Source organism: Leishmania major, chromosome 2, assembly GCF_000002725.2.
Source record: "Leishmania major strain Friedlin complete genome, chromosome 2".
In the NCBI taxonomy this organism is placed as follows: domain Eukaryota; phylum Euglenozoa; class Kinetoplastea; order Trypanosomatida; family Trypanosomatidae; genus Leishmania; species Leishmania major.
The window spans coordinates 4,203-18,172 of NC_007244.2; the positions used below are offsets into that span (position 1 = coordinate 4,203).

The 13,970-nt window shown below is 60.5% G+C and overlaps 4 protein-coding genes across 4 annotated transcripts; all 4 read right to left on the reverse strand.

Annotated features, from left to right (window-relative positions):
- Positions 1 to 228: 228 nt before the first annotated feature.
- SCG3 (phosphoglycan beta 1,3 galactosyltransferase 3) lies at positions 229 to 2,673 on the reverse strand (the record flags this gene model as incomplete). The annotated part of the gene is made up of 1 exon (XM_003721558.1): positions 229 to 2,673. The coding sequence occupies one exon, from the start codon at positions 2,671 to 2,673 to the stop codon at positions 229 to 231; it is 2,445 nt and encodes an 814-aa protein (XP_003721606.1).
- Positions 2,674 to 4,548: 1,875 nt separating this feature from the next.
- Positions 4,549 to 4,851, reverse strand: LMJF_02_0020 (histone H4; the record flags this gene model as incomplete). The annotated part of the gene is made up of 1 exon (XM_003721559.1): positions 4,549 to 4,851. One exon carries the CDS (start codon positions 4,849 to 4,851, stop codon positions 4,549 to 4,551), a length of 303 nt encoding a protein of 100 aa, XP_003721607.1.
- Positions 4,852 to 5,660: 809 nt separating this feature from the next.
- On the reverse strand, positions 5,661 to 6,806 carry LMJF_02_0030 (tagatose-6-phosphate kinase-like protein; the record flags this gene model as incomplete). Its single annotated transcript, XM_003721560.1, has 1 exon — positions 5,661 to 6,806. One exon carries the CDS (start codon positions 6,804 to 6,806, stop codon positions 5,661 to 5,663), a length of 1,146 nt encoding a protein of 381 aa, XP_003721608.1.
- Positions 6,807 to 7,475: 669 nt separating this feature from the next.
- On the reverse strand, positions 7,476 to 9,335 carry LMJF_02_0040 (metallo-peptidase, Clan MG, Family M24; the record flags this gene model as incomplete). Its single annotated transcript, XM_003721561.1, has 1 exon — positions 7,476 to 9,335. One exon carries the CDS (start codon positions 9,333 to 9,335, stop codon positions 7,476 to 7,478), a length of 1,860 nt encoding a protein of 619 aa, XP_003721609.1.
- Between the last annotated feature and the right edge of the window lie 4,635 nt (positions 9,336 to 13,970).

Sequence of the window (13,970 nt, forward strand, 5' to 3'; positions counted from 1 at the left end):
AAAAGACGAACGAAGGTGTAGCTGTTACAACAGCGCAATGATAAGGAAGGTACTTGAACTCTGGAAAGCAAAACCACCAGAACGGTAGTGAGTATAGAGCCGAATCGCTGGCGTCACATTTCCGTACCTTTCCAATCGCCGTGTCGCTTGAACACAACCTCGACGTCACAAGAGACAACGCAGAAAGAGCACAAACGGGGCTGGCGGGCTGGCACAATGGAGGCCAATCTACCTCTTACCAGACTCCAAGACACACGCGACATCGTCCCTTCGGCGGAACTTGTACCGAACATCGTATACCGCGACTTCGTCCCCCTCGGCTACAGTGTACGCAGTGCGTGGGTCTCCGCGTACCCAGTCGAGATCGAATGACGCTCCGAGCCCCACGAGTGTGCTCGGCACCTGAGACGCCACCCACTCGTGCATCCGCTGCGTTGCATTCTCCTCAATCGTGTTCACGTCGATGCCCTGCGCAATCAACCGCTTGGCCTCCTCGGCCACCTTGAACTCATTTTTGTGGAAGTAGTGGACATAGTATGGAATCGCTGACATGCCAAAGTGCGCCATCACCGAGATCCACGTCAGCTTGACAGGCGTTGGCCGCAGAATCTGGTGCGCCCGGAACCGCCGGTCAGCCATGTAGCACACGCGCTTCTTGGGGCAGAACCTCTCCACGGCGTCGTGGTGATCTCTTATCTGCGTCCCGATATGCTTATCCTCGTGCTGCATGTTCAAGCTAAGATATTCCTTTTCCAGCCTGTAATCGTAGGGATTTGTCAGCAGCTTCATCAGAAGAGCATTGGAGCCATCAAACGGGTTCAGTGCAGCCTGGATGAGACGACGGTCTAGTGCATAGCCCGCGCCGTTGCCATACGCGAGTTTACTTCTATAGAGCCACCACACTCGATACAGGCATTCCTCCGCGTCGTCGATGGCCAGTGTCGGTGGGATAACCCCTCTGTGTGGAATCGTCACCGTCAAGTTGCGCGGCTTCTGCCACCCACCGCGCACATGCCGCAGGTCGCTCAAGTACTGTGGCACCTTCAGGTACATGTCGTCGTCGCCCTTCATGATGTACGGCACGTCCGGGAAGGCAGTGTACGCGTAGTTCAGCCATAACACGGTCTTTTGAGACATGCCTACTTCCGTCGGTATACCCCACGACATACGCATGCCCATTTGCTTTTCGGTGGTCGGCTTGCGGTCCGTCAAAAAGTCCAGCCATAGCAAGTTGCGGTGGTGCAGCGCCTCCTGCCACAGTGCCGCGGACGCGTGGCACACGTACTGCGCCGCTGCTGTGAAGGCAGGTGTCACGGGCAGCGACAACTGGGCTGAAAGAGCCGTGAGGGACGAGGTCCCGGCCACAAGACTTGCCGCAGTCACCACGGTGGTCCTTACACCAGCGCAGGGTGATCTCCACACCGCGTCATCGCTTCGTGGGATGTCGCGCCACCCATCACGCAGCACCACGCGACACTGCAGGTAGGGGGGTGCATTGTTGACGTCTCCACCCTCCACAGCCAGGTGCTGCTCAGTTGCTGCGGCGTACTCGCTCACTGTCGGGGCCAGCTGAACCATGTCCACGGTGGAATGCGTCGAGTCCTCAGAATCATGCTCCGCAGCAGCGAACACGTAGAGCTGCAGCAGCGCGCCAGTAAAGTTGTTCTCGGTGCGTGCAACCTCTCGGTACGTCAGCCACGTCGCCCGCTGCGCGTCCCGCAGAGGGTAGCGCATCGGCTGGTCCGTTGAAGGTATGCCCACCACGATCAAGTGTCGCGGTCGCTCACCTGTGCTGCGCGACTGCGATGCGTGAACGAAGCGGCGCTGCTGCGCGTACGACCAGGTCACCCATTGCCACCGCGGCAGTTCCGCTGCAACGTCCACGTCGTCCGTCACGCTCGCCATCGCAAACAGCATCGGCCCCATGAGGCCCAGCGGTGCAGATGTCGTCGCGAACACGGAAAGCCCTTTTTGCTTATGATGTCCCGTCTTGTTAGTCGATCTCCCCGCATCCGCAGCGACCGCAGAAGCGTATGTGACATTGTCGAAGCACATCGTGCAGTCTTCGTCGATCACACGCAACGTCCACGACGGCAGCTGATCCTGCTCGAGTCTCGCCAGAGAGCCAGCGCCAGAGGCCGCAAGACCACGCTGTGTGGTCGTCAACCGCTCAACAGCACTCTCGTGCTGCACCAGGACAGAGAACGGCGATGAAGACTCATATTCACGGTCCGCTTCATTGAGCAGCTCTATCGATGGTTTCTGTTGTGCGTCTATATTGGTCGTAAATTCGATGATGACCCAGTGAACCATGACGATGAGAGCAAGTAAGACGGCTAGCGCAACCAGACGACGCTGTCGAGTGTGTAAACACAGACAGTGTGCCGCGGGTCGCCAAGGATGACCGCAAAACCTGAACAGGGGGGTCCGTGCTACGTCATTCAAGCAGTCATCGCTTCTCGGCAGTGTGCCGGCGCCCCTCTTACCACCGCTCGACGCTCGAGTCGAGTGCACCTCCGGCTTGCCGCGTGAGCGCGAGTGACAGCCCTGTCCGCTCCCCGCAGCGCTGCTCCGCCCGCAGTGCCTCTGAGAGGAGGGAAGCAGCTGAAGAGGGTCGAGGCGGTGCGTGTCCCTGGGAGCCCACTCCGCTGGCACATTGTTCTCCTCTTGCATGATGGTGTACTTCCCGCGCAGTGCGGGGGTGGCGGAAGGAGTGCCTAAGGTGTGCAGGTGGCCGGCAAAGTGGCACAAGCACACTCTTGGCTGCGTACAGCGAAACAGCAGGACCACCGACAGAGACGCAGGTGGATCGACGGCGGCCCAAGAGGATCGCACGGCAACACAAGACAGCGGTGAAGAAGAGCTGTGAGCGTATCCGTGCGACTGCAAAGGGCGCGCGAGTCAGCGGACGTGTGTCGCCCTCCACTTGCATGTGCCTGTGTGTCGGTGTGGGTGGGTGGGTGTATGGAGAGATGGAGAGATGGGTGGAGTGAGTTGTGGGAAGGTGGGCGCCGTGAGATGGTCGAAGGACTCGCGAGTCGGACGAGTCGAAGCGGCAGTGGAAGATGTCACTGCGTCGAGCAACACCGGTGCGGCGCTGTGGGAATGGGGAGGCTGTTTGCCTCTTTGGCGGTGCAGGTTGTTGCTGGACAAAGCAGGTCTCTGGGTTTCTCTTTCCCGAGACGAAAGCGGGCAAGTCTTTCCTTTGCAAGGATGCACGCGGCAGCTACCCCGCTGCACCCTTCGCTGGCATCCATCGCGGATCGATGGCAAGCCCCCAGCGCCTAACAGAAAAGCGGGAGGGCCTGCACGTACTCCAGTGGGAGACGCGCCAGCAGTGTCGGTGCCCCCTCCCCCTCTACGCGAGAAGAAGCAGAGGAGTAGACACACGCGCAGGAGAGGAAAGCAAAAGTGGCAGAGGTGCAAGGGAAGAGGGCGGCGCGCGTTGGACGGGTGCACTGTCGTCGGGGAGGGAAATCGAGCCTGTACCCGGATGGTCTACCGCTTGATAGACAGAGCACGTGGCGTACGGCGGGCAGGCCGTGCAGAAAACGCGAAAGAGAACAGCGCCGCGCCACGACGCGCTGTACACCACAGCGAAGCACAAAACAGCCAGCAGCGTCGACCAGCAGAAAAAGAACCGCAAAGGCCAAATCAACAATGCCATCGAGAAATAGGCTGCTGAACCTCCCCACCGGCGGGCACAGAGACCGGGAAAGGAAAAGGGAGCAGCGCCTGGCGAGCTGGATTTCATCCGCGCCACAATCCGCCACTCACGCGCGCGCACGCGGGTGAGGGTGCAGCAGAAGGACGTCTACCTTGAGAAGTCGGGAGGAGGAGACCGCCATGGGCGTATGAGACCGAAGAAGCGAGAAAAGGCGGTCGCAGGTGTGCCTTTCTCTGAGCTCGTACTTTTTCTCCCGTGACTCGCGCCGTTAGGTGTGCGGCTGCGCTCTCTTGCCCGCTGGCTCGAGTGTCAGTGAAAAGCACCCATCGCCGCCCGGCATCTGCCTCACGAAGCTGAGCAGTGGATGCACGACCCCGCGCGTCCTCTGCATTGGGGTGCTTCCGTCTGTGAGGTCGTGCGTGTTATGTGTGTAAACAGAGAACAGGAGGAGACGAAGAGAAGCGCAAGGAGTGAAAGGGAGCGCATGGCGCTGCGGCGTAGGGAATGAGCGAGCAAGCGGCGGAGGAGCAGCAACGTCGAAGAGACGACCCGTCATCCCGCGTGGTGACCTCTGGTGCCGGCAGGCGTTGAGGGAGACAGGGAGGGAGCGGGGTTGCACTCAGCCTCCATAGACGCGGACGCCGAGAGCGTGCTTCGCATACGGCAGCGCACGGCCTCTCTTCGGGTATGCAGTGGAGTCGGTGTGCTGTTTTCTTTCGGCACTGCCTTCCGCAAACAGCGATGAGTAGGGAAGGGTGTCAGCACGAGACGAAAGAAAAGCCATAGTGGGGGGAGGGGAAGTCGAAAACCAAGAAAACCACCGAAACGACGGCATGAACAAAGAAGGTGTATCTATGAGTGTGCAGCGGCTCTGCGAGCATTTACGCGTAGCCGTACAGGATGTGGCCTTGCTTGCGCAGCGCGGTCACAACATCGCACGCCGTCACGGTCTTCTTGCGCGCGTACTCGGTGTAGGCCGTGCTGCAGCGCACAATGTCCTCCACGTAGGCCTTCAGCACGCGGCGCACCTCTTCGTACACCTCGCTCGAGATGCGCTTCACGCCGCCGCGGCGCGCCATGCGGCGGACGCAGCCGCGAGTGATGCCGCGGATGTTGTCGCGCAGCACCTTCTTCTGGCGCCTCTGGCTGCCCTTGGCATCAGTGGAGCGCTTGCCCTTGGCCATGATTGATATGTGAAGGGAGGAGGGGTGGGGGAAGAGGAGGCAAGAAAGGGAGCGAGGCGTGCGGGGCGGATCGCAGATTCTTGCGCGTGGGTGCACGGGTGCGTTTGGGTTGGGAGACGAGTGAATGCGTGGGCGACAAGCAATGAGTTGGCCGCGTGTTTAGGAAGTAGTGGGAAGAGAGCAAGAGATGCGGAGTCAGCGAAGGAAGAGGAGGTGTGTGTAGGTGTGGGTGTGGAACGGGGCGTACCTGAGGTAAGTCGAAAAGAGGCAGCACAGGAAGGAATCGAAGCATGGGAAGGCAGAGAAGGGACGCATGCATGCCCTTTCTTTGCACGATTCCTCGCCCTCTACCGTGCCGGTCCACTTTGTGCATGTGTGAAGGGTAGCTGGATGACAGGCTCGGCGCTAGAAGGAGCGTCCCACCGTGCAACATCCCGCGAAGCTGCCTAACCCTGTGATGTGTTCGGGTAACCATGTCGGCACCCACACACATACACATACCCAGGGTGAATCATGTAGAGGGTTGACGGTGCGAGGCGAAGGGGGTGTGCGAGAGGATGGGAGGATCCCAATCCACCAAAGGCGGAAGGATGGGCGCATACAGTGCGCAGGATGGGTTAGCAGAAGAAACAAAGAACAGCACACGAGACAGAGAGAGAGCTAGAGTAGAAGGAGACGCTGGCGCTGCGTTGTGGGTGTTGCTCCTCTTCCCAAACTGTGCTCTCCTCGCGGGTATATAGCGTTTTGCTCTCCCTATTTTCTTTTTTTTTTTTGGGGGGGGGCACGGGGTGAGCTTGTATGGGGCACCACTAGGCGCGTGTGTTGGACGAGCTGTGTGGGCGCGATGACCCGATCGTGATGCCGTCGGCGATACGTCTCATCTCATGTTGCGCAAAGACGCCGGCCTCCTTTTGAAGACAGTTGGCAGAGGCCGCAGCCAGGGCCAACCGGAACGCCTCTACTGGGGTTGTGCCGTGAATGTACTTGGCGAGAAAAATGGCATCCGCCGTGTCGCCGGCCCCGAGCGGGCTCACCACGCCGTCCACCTTTGGTATGTGAACGACTTGGAGAGGCTGGCCCCGCTCTTGGATGTACGCAGAGCGAGGGCCATCGGTGACGGCCAGCACACGCACTGTCCACATTTGCATAGCGTACTCGAACGCGCTCTCCGGGGTGGACTGGCCCGTGAGCTTGTTCAGCTCCCTCATATTCACCTTTAGGATCGAGTGGACGCCTGGCACCTTCAGCGAAGCCTCGATCCCCTTGACGGCGTCGATGAGAACAGGCTTCTGCGCCGCCGCCGCCATCTCCGTCCAGCGGGTGTAGAGGTCGGGGCTGCTGCCGTCTGGCAAGCTGCCCATGATCGCCATGCCGCCCGCATGCTCGAGCGCCTTGAGGAGTGCTCGGTCCATGTCCTTTGCAGCATCGTCCGGTACAGCCGCCGAGGGTTCGATCAGCTCCGTCATTGTGCTGTTCTGGGTGTCGAGGCAGGTGATGCAGGTTCGTGTCTCCGCCGGCACGGTGACAGGATAAACTGCGATACCCTCCTGATGGAGCAAGTCGATCACGCGCTCACCTGTCTTGCCACCGACAAAAGTGTGCAATGTGGTCCTGCAGAAGTGCGGGCTTTCCTTGCAGCACGCAGAGGCACGGCAGAAGTTGGTGCCCTTGCCACCCGTGTAGCTGTGCACCGTTGCGGCGCGGTTCACCTCATCGACGCGAAGCTCATCAAGGGCGAGCGTCTTCTGGAATGCCGGGTTGGGCCCGATCACCGCGATCAATGGTGAGCCCATGGGTCGTGCGGGGAATAGCGGTGTGTGTGTGTGTGTGTGTGTGCGGGTGGCCTTCGTGCGAGAGGCATCATGTGATGTGGCAGAGAACGAGAAGGTGGTGGGTGTTAGACCAAACAACAGAACGATAAGGGAAACATCGCGGCGCAGGGGACACACACGCATACGGCGGCAGGGGCATTCGCAGTACTGTGGCGGTATGCGGCACGAAAACCGCATGCATCTGCGCACACGTGCATGGAGGAGGTTGAGAGCTCTCATGAGCACGGCCTCGCCACAAACCCACATGCCACAAGACGCACATGAATACAGCCTAGGACTGAGCTGGAGGAGAGAAGCGATGCTGCCGCGCGCGTAGTCGTAAATATCGAAAGGGTCCCTTTACCCCTGCGCCTCGCGCGTCCTCGTGAAGGAAGCCTCATGATAGAGAAAGAAGCAGGCGCGGATGCGGAACAACTCGCTGCTGTCCGTGTTTCGCCTTGGTTGTTGCTTGCACGTATGCGTTCCGCTTCTCGCACAGACGAATATCAAGGCCAGGAAGAAAGGAGTGGCTGCGGGAACGCAGAGTCCAGCGGCCTCTGCGGGGCGAAACGTATGGGGCACCGCTAACAAGTCTGCTCCGCATTAAGGTGAGCGGCAGACGGGTGTATTCTGTCCCACCGCCGACACCTCCGGTCCCGCTGCCCCTGTGCGGGTGGCAGAACCGTAAGCGACGCAACGCAATAAGTCGTGGCGCAACGGAAGAGAAAACAGTGACGCGGGAAAGCAACGCAGTAACTGCCGCTAAGCCCCCACCACCACCAGCACCGCCTCTCTGCCCGGCGAGGTAACGATTCACTTCGCCCCTTTCCCGTCTGGACTGAGCAGGGTGTACGCCTCATTCACCGCAAAGAGAGGTCGCGTGTGGTATTTGAGGTACTCGACGGCGTTCTGGTCGCCCGCCTGTTGTAGGTGCGGCATGATGCTCGCCACCACCTTGGCGTGGTATCGGTCTACCCAGGCGCGCTCCGTTTCTGTGAGGAGGCTTACGTCGATGAGGTCGCGGCACAGAGGCGCCATCGTGAGGTGGGACATGGTGTAGAAGCCGGTCGCGCTGTACTTAGTCCGACACTCAACCACCTCCTCGAGGTTCTCAATGCGGATGCCGTAGTGCCCGTCCTTGTAGTAGCCAGGCTCGTTCGACACAATGGAGTGCAGCTCCATGTTCGCCCCCGTGGCAACTGGACGAGTGCTGATTCCGTGGGGGCCCTCGTGCACGTTGAGAAAGGATCCCACGCCATGCCCAGTGCCGTGGGCGTAGTCCAGCCCCACACCCCAGAGCGCCATACGCGCCAGGGTGTCGAGACGGACACCGCTTGTGCCCTTGGGAAAAATAATGCTGTTGAGTGCAATATGCCCTTTGAGGACAAGCGTGTAGGCCTCGCGCTGCTCATCACTCGGCGCTGTGAAGCAGATGGTGCGCGTCACATCGGTGGTACCGTCCCAGTAGTGCGCGCCGCTGTCGATTAAGTACAGCTGGTCTCTGCGAATGGCAGCAGAGCCCGTCTCGGCGGGGCTGTAGTGGCACATCGCCCCGTTAGGGCCGATGGACGAGATGGAACCAAAACTGAGCTGCACGAAGTGTTCCCCCTGCGCGCGGAACTCCTCGAGCTTCGTGGCCGCGTCGTACTCGTTCAGGTCCGTCACACCCTTGTTCGCGACCTGGTCGTGCAGCCAGGCAAGGTAGCGCGTCAGCGCGGCACCGTCGCGTACGTGGCAGTCGCGGAAGCCCTTGAGCTCGACCTCATTCTTGATCGCCTTCAACTTCTGCGCCGGACCGCAAACGACGCGCACCGTCACGGTGCCGACATCCTTCAAGATGCGAAAGACGGCCTCGCTCGTCTGGCGCTCGTCGACGAGGGCCTTGCGACCCCGTGGTAGCTGCTTGAGATCCGCCTCGAACTGCTCGTACGGGTAGAAGTCGATGTGATCCTCGCACGCCTGGCGCACTGCGTCTGTGACCTTGTCCAGATTCACGTAGAGGCGCACGTTTTCGTAGTGCTTGTCAATGACAGCGTACGCGTAGAAGACGGGGTTGTAGTCCACGTCGCCGCCGCGCAGATTCGTGAACCATGCGATCTCATCCAGTGCGGAGAGAATGATCATGTCGCAGTCCTTCTTCTCCAGCTCTGCGAGAATCGCGGCGCGCCGCTCCTGGCAGGTGGCACCGCAGAACTCGGCGGGACGCACGTACATTTTTCGCACGCTCTTCTCCGGCGGCATCATGTCCTGAACGATGTTTGCCACCGGGCGCAGATTGATCTTCTTGCTCAGCCGTTCCCACTCCGCCACCGTGGCGACGTACGGGCTCATGCCAACAACTGCTTTGGAGCCGAGATTGGCGGCAATCCACTCCTCGAGCGACGGGACCTCTGGCTGGCCTTGCTTCATGAGATCAAACTCGGGGTACTTCTCCTCCTCTGCGGCCAACCAGTAGCGTCCGTCCGTCCACAGAAGTGCCTTCTCCATCGTGATGAGGGCGGTACCGGCGCTGCCTTGGAAGTGAGAGATGAATGCGCGACTCTGCAGGTGCGTCGCCACGTACTCGCTGTTGTGCGCGTCGCTGCTGGTGACGATGAGTGCAGCCACGGTGGCCTCTTGCATCTTCTCACGCACCGCGTGCAGCACGGCGGCGCCAGAAGCCTTCATTATCATAGAATGGCGAGGGGCTGTGATTGTGTGTGTGTTTCGGAGACGCTGCACCGACGTGTTGCTCTCGACTAGATGTGAATAAGGACGCGTGGGCCGCGAATCGAGCGCGCAGAGGGTGGGAAATCGCGGCTCTTAGGAACGTGCCCGTCGAGTCTAGTACCAGGTGCAGGAAAGTGTGTGTGTGGGGGGGGGGGATGGGGGGACACCAGGCGGCAGTGCGTGAATCGAAAAGAGTTTACAGGGTAGGGAACATGGGAGGGCGGTAAAACACCACACACCGCACTGCGGGACTGTCACAGGGGAAGGATAAGGTAAAGTGAGCGAGGGACTGCTGCTTCGTTCTCTCACTCGCACGCAAGGTCGCGACAGAAAGAAAGTGGTTGGCAGAGGAAGATAGTTTGGGAGGCATGCTGGCAAGCAGAGTCACGCGCCTCTTCGCCTCGGTCTTTCCCCATGTGACCTGGGGTGGAGAAAACGCAGCCGGGGGAGGGGGGGCACCGCCACGGCAGCGCCGGATGCCCACGACTGTGATGCGCTCTCGTGTTTCCTACATTATGAACCACCAGCTGACCCACTGAAAGTGGAAAGTGTTGAACATCTCGACATGCTCCTTCGCATCTGGAGCTCGTGCATCTCTCTGTGAGTAACATGATCGCCTTTCGCGTAAGAGAAGTGGAACGCCCTTTCCACAAAGTCATCCCTCCCTCCCTCTCTCCCTCCCTCTCTCCCTCCCTCCCTCCCTCCCTCTCTCCCTCCCTCTCTCCCTCTCTCCCTCCCTCCCTCTCTCCCTCCCTCTCTCCCTCTCTCCCTCCCTGGTCATCGAGCACACGGCGGCTCCGCAGCGAAGGATATGCGACCCGGAAGGCTCCACTGGCTGAGCCCGTTGTGCCGCTCAAGAGTTCCGGCTGGAGGCACGCTGTGAAGCATGCAGAAGGACGGGACAGAACACGAAGGCGTGCGCGACGGCGTAACGACGTTCCTTTCGCAGTGCGGAGAGAAGGTGCCAAGAACAGATGTGTACATACACATAGAAGCGTGTGGCAGAGGAGAGGGGGAGCGAGCGCCGGGCCAGCAGAGGCTCTGCCGCTCGCCTCCTGTAGCATACCCTCCTTCGCCCTCATCCGGGAGTGTGGCGTTGCTCTCGTAGTGTTTGCGTGCACGCTCGTCCGTGCAGCAGGGCACATAACACAAATTGGAGAGAAGAGAAGCAAGGACCGACACGAGAGCAGAGGTGGGCTGTCTTGAAAAAGATGGCGTCAGAGAGGCAGAGAAACGCACACAAAAGACCTGCCGGCTGCGGCGCTTCGTTGAACTCTCGACTCAGCAAAGAGATGCGACGTGCACGACCCCCACCTCAGGTGGGCGGAAGAGGCCGAAGAACAGAAGGGAGAGCCTTCTCAGGCTGCGCACAATCACGGCACCAGAAGCACTAGAAGGCAGGCGACGGCGCCACGCAGCTCCACACAACAAAAACAAAAATGTATCAAAGGAGGGAAGAGTCGACGGATGCAACGTGGGTTTGCCATTGTGGCCCGACAGCCTTCCAGCGGAGCGCCATCAGACGGCTTCTCAGACGCCTTCGTGTCACCTGTGCCCATTCTTTTGAGAGCCGTGCTTGCTGATCAGGCGAGCAGGCGATGGTGCGGGTGTGCAATACGTCCACGTTGCGTAAGAGACACGCACACACACGCACACACAAAAGGCAGAATGAAACAAACTGAAAAGAAACGAGAGCGCGTGAGGTGACACCGGAGACGCACCCCGTGGCACCGCGGAAGCCGCACTGAAGTCCGTGCTTGTGCAGCAAGGTGGGTGCCTGTGAGCGTAACCTCACTCGTCCCGAAGCATTCCTCTGAGTCACTAGGTGAACACATGGCAGTGAAACGGATGAGCTCCGCACATGTGTCATGCTGGTCAAGTGGTGTACGCATCAGTTTGGCGGTTCCATCAACGGCGACGCCAACACCAAGCAGAAGAGAAGCACAAGGCACCGTGGCGGCGGGATGGACAACAGAAAAATGAAGACGAGAAAAGCACCTCTTCTCCCCTGTACGCGCAGCGCCGTACGCTCGTCGCGGCACAACACCGCATCGGTGAGCTGCTCGCCTCGAGTGTGCAGAGGATGCGCCGCCCCACGGGCTATGTTGGGAAGCAGTGAGGTTCGCTACCGCCTCCTGGATCGATGGCTGTCGACCAGTGTTCGGATGGTCGACTGCACCTCGAAGGAGAATAAGAAGGCAGAGCAGCAGCGCTGCCTCACTCTCCAACACCTCTCGCCAGAAAGACCGCGGCGCATCAGTGCGTGTGCAGATGCGCACTCTGGGAGGGGGTGGAAGAGGCGCGAATCGCGTGAGAGAGCGCGAGAGAGGCGGGGCAGAGTCGCTTTAGTCGCACTTTAGTTGCCCGCAGGTATCGAGCGCACCTGCAAGCATCCACGAGCAAGACCAGATCGACAAAGACAGCCCCCCCCCTTCCCACTTACGGGTTGGGAGGAGGCGAAACGCGGGATTCGAGAAGAGTGTAAGATGCACATCCGCGACGCACACGCACGCATAGGCGTAGGGGAGGAGGCATGTCGGGTTGAGGAGGATACGCCTGAGCACCTTCTGAAGGCTCACAACAAAACCACGAAAAGCTGTACGGTGAGGCCCCCTTTGAAGCTGAATGACGGGGCGGGTCGCATGTCAGCAGCGACAGCAAGCACAAGAGTGGCGGCGCCAGTGCCGCCGGTCTCCTGAAGCTGGCTCCGCTCAAGCGCTTGCCGTTCTTACTGAGGTGGATGCCGGGGTTCATGTTTGGTCGGATGGCTGACGCTGCACCCCTTCTCACATGTGAGGCAATGTCCAGTACGCTTGCAGCTTTCGCAGTTGTCGGTCTTGCGTGGGGTGCGAGTACCATCGACGATTTAGGACCGTCCTCACGCATCACGCACAGACCGGCGATGCAGCCCATGTAGTGCGTGCCCTTGCACCCCTTCTCGGTGCTCGACGTGGGCATACCCTTAGCCGCAATGGAGGTGGTGCCACTGCTTTTCGTGCTTAAGGAGGAGAGCGTGAAGCCGTCATTGCCCAGAGTGCAGACCTTCAGCGCGCCGCGCGAACGGCAGCGAGGAGGCAAGTACTCGGGACGTAGCGTTATCAACTGCGGTGCTAACCGTTGTTGCCACTCATGCGAACGCACCTGCCCTGCTGTAGGCGTGCAGATCCAGAAGGATAGAGTGTGCTGCTACGACAGATGACCCCGGCGGCAGCGAGCATCGAGGCGAGGAGCACATGACCGAGCGCGAGAGACTTTGGCAGCGGTGGCGTTAAGAGAGTGGAGAAAGTGGCCGGGGCGGAAGCACGCCTCCGCACGCGCCGAGAGAGGGGGAAGGGAAAGAAGGGGGCGTGGTGAGGTGCACGCGACAGCGTTGGATGTTCGCTGGGTTCGCACGCCTGCGTTTCGCTGGCAGCGCGAGACACACGAACGCATCAGCAGCAACGAACGATTCGGTAGAAAACACGTGCACACGCCTACCCACCGACCGAGTCGCTGAAGCGCACCGCCTTCGACTTGTTCCTCTCATGTTTCGGAAGCGCACATGGGGGAGTGAGCTGGAAGGCATCATGCACGATCATACATGGCTCGCTGTTGGCACACAAAACAGGCAAGCGTCTGCCCACGCGGTCTCTCGGATGGTCTGCTCACTGACGTTCCCACAGAGAGCTCAATGCGCACAGACGCACACGTACGCATGCCATGCTCATCACTCCGTTCGTCTCCGCACACGGAAACCGTGCCGAGCCGTTTCCACGTCGCGCGCCTTTAGCGTGCGCAGGATGCAATGATGTTAGCGGCAGTGCCTCAGCTGAGAAACCAAGATGTCGAAGCAGCACAGACATGCGCGCGCACAGCCTGAACGTGACGAAGAAGCCCGCTGCTGTGTCCCTGCCTATCACCACTGCTCACCACACACGGAATGTTGTGTGTCCGCCACGTCCTGCTCCTTCCGTGGGCTTTGGGAAGGGGAGGGGGAGAAGAAGAACTTGCAGCACCTCTTCTCCTCTCCTCATATTCTTTGTCCGTGATAACTGGGGGGCGGAGGGGGAGGGCACCCATACATCTCAGTGCGCGGCATCGCAGGGCCCGGTGCACGCCCCCCCCCCACTCCATGTGTGTGTGTGTGTGTGTGTGTGTGTGAGTCCAAAGCAGCTCCCCTTCCTCCTCCTATCCCACGCCCATGCCGAACCGCCTCTCGTCATGACGGGGGCCGGCGCCTGCGACGTGGCGAGGCCAACGCGATCCATCGCAGCAGATGCCGGCGGTGAACATGCGTGCGCCATCCATATGATGGGCAACGTGCCAGCGCGGCCCTCACACGGCCCACTCGTGCGGGGCGCCTGGGCGACCGCGAGGGGGTGGGGCGGGATGCACCAGGTGTGGCGACCGGCATGATTGGGGAGCGAGTGTGAGGCCGTCCAGCGGAGCGGCGGGTGGATGTGTGTGGGTAGCGTTTTGGGGCAGAGGCGGTGCTCCGACGACGGCGTGGGTGGGGGAGGGGCGCATGTTTGCCGTAAGGCGTGTGCCCACCGCTGCCTCGCACCACGGGATTTGGGGCCTCTGTGGCCGGGGCCGGAGGGGGGGGGGCGAGCCGAGCGG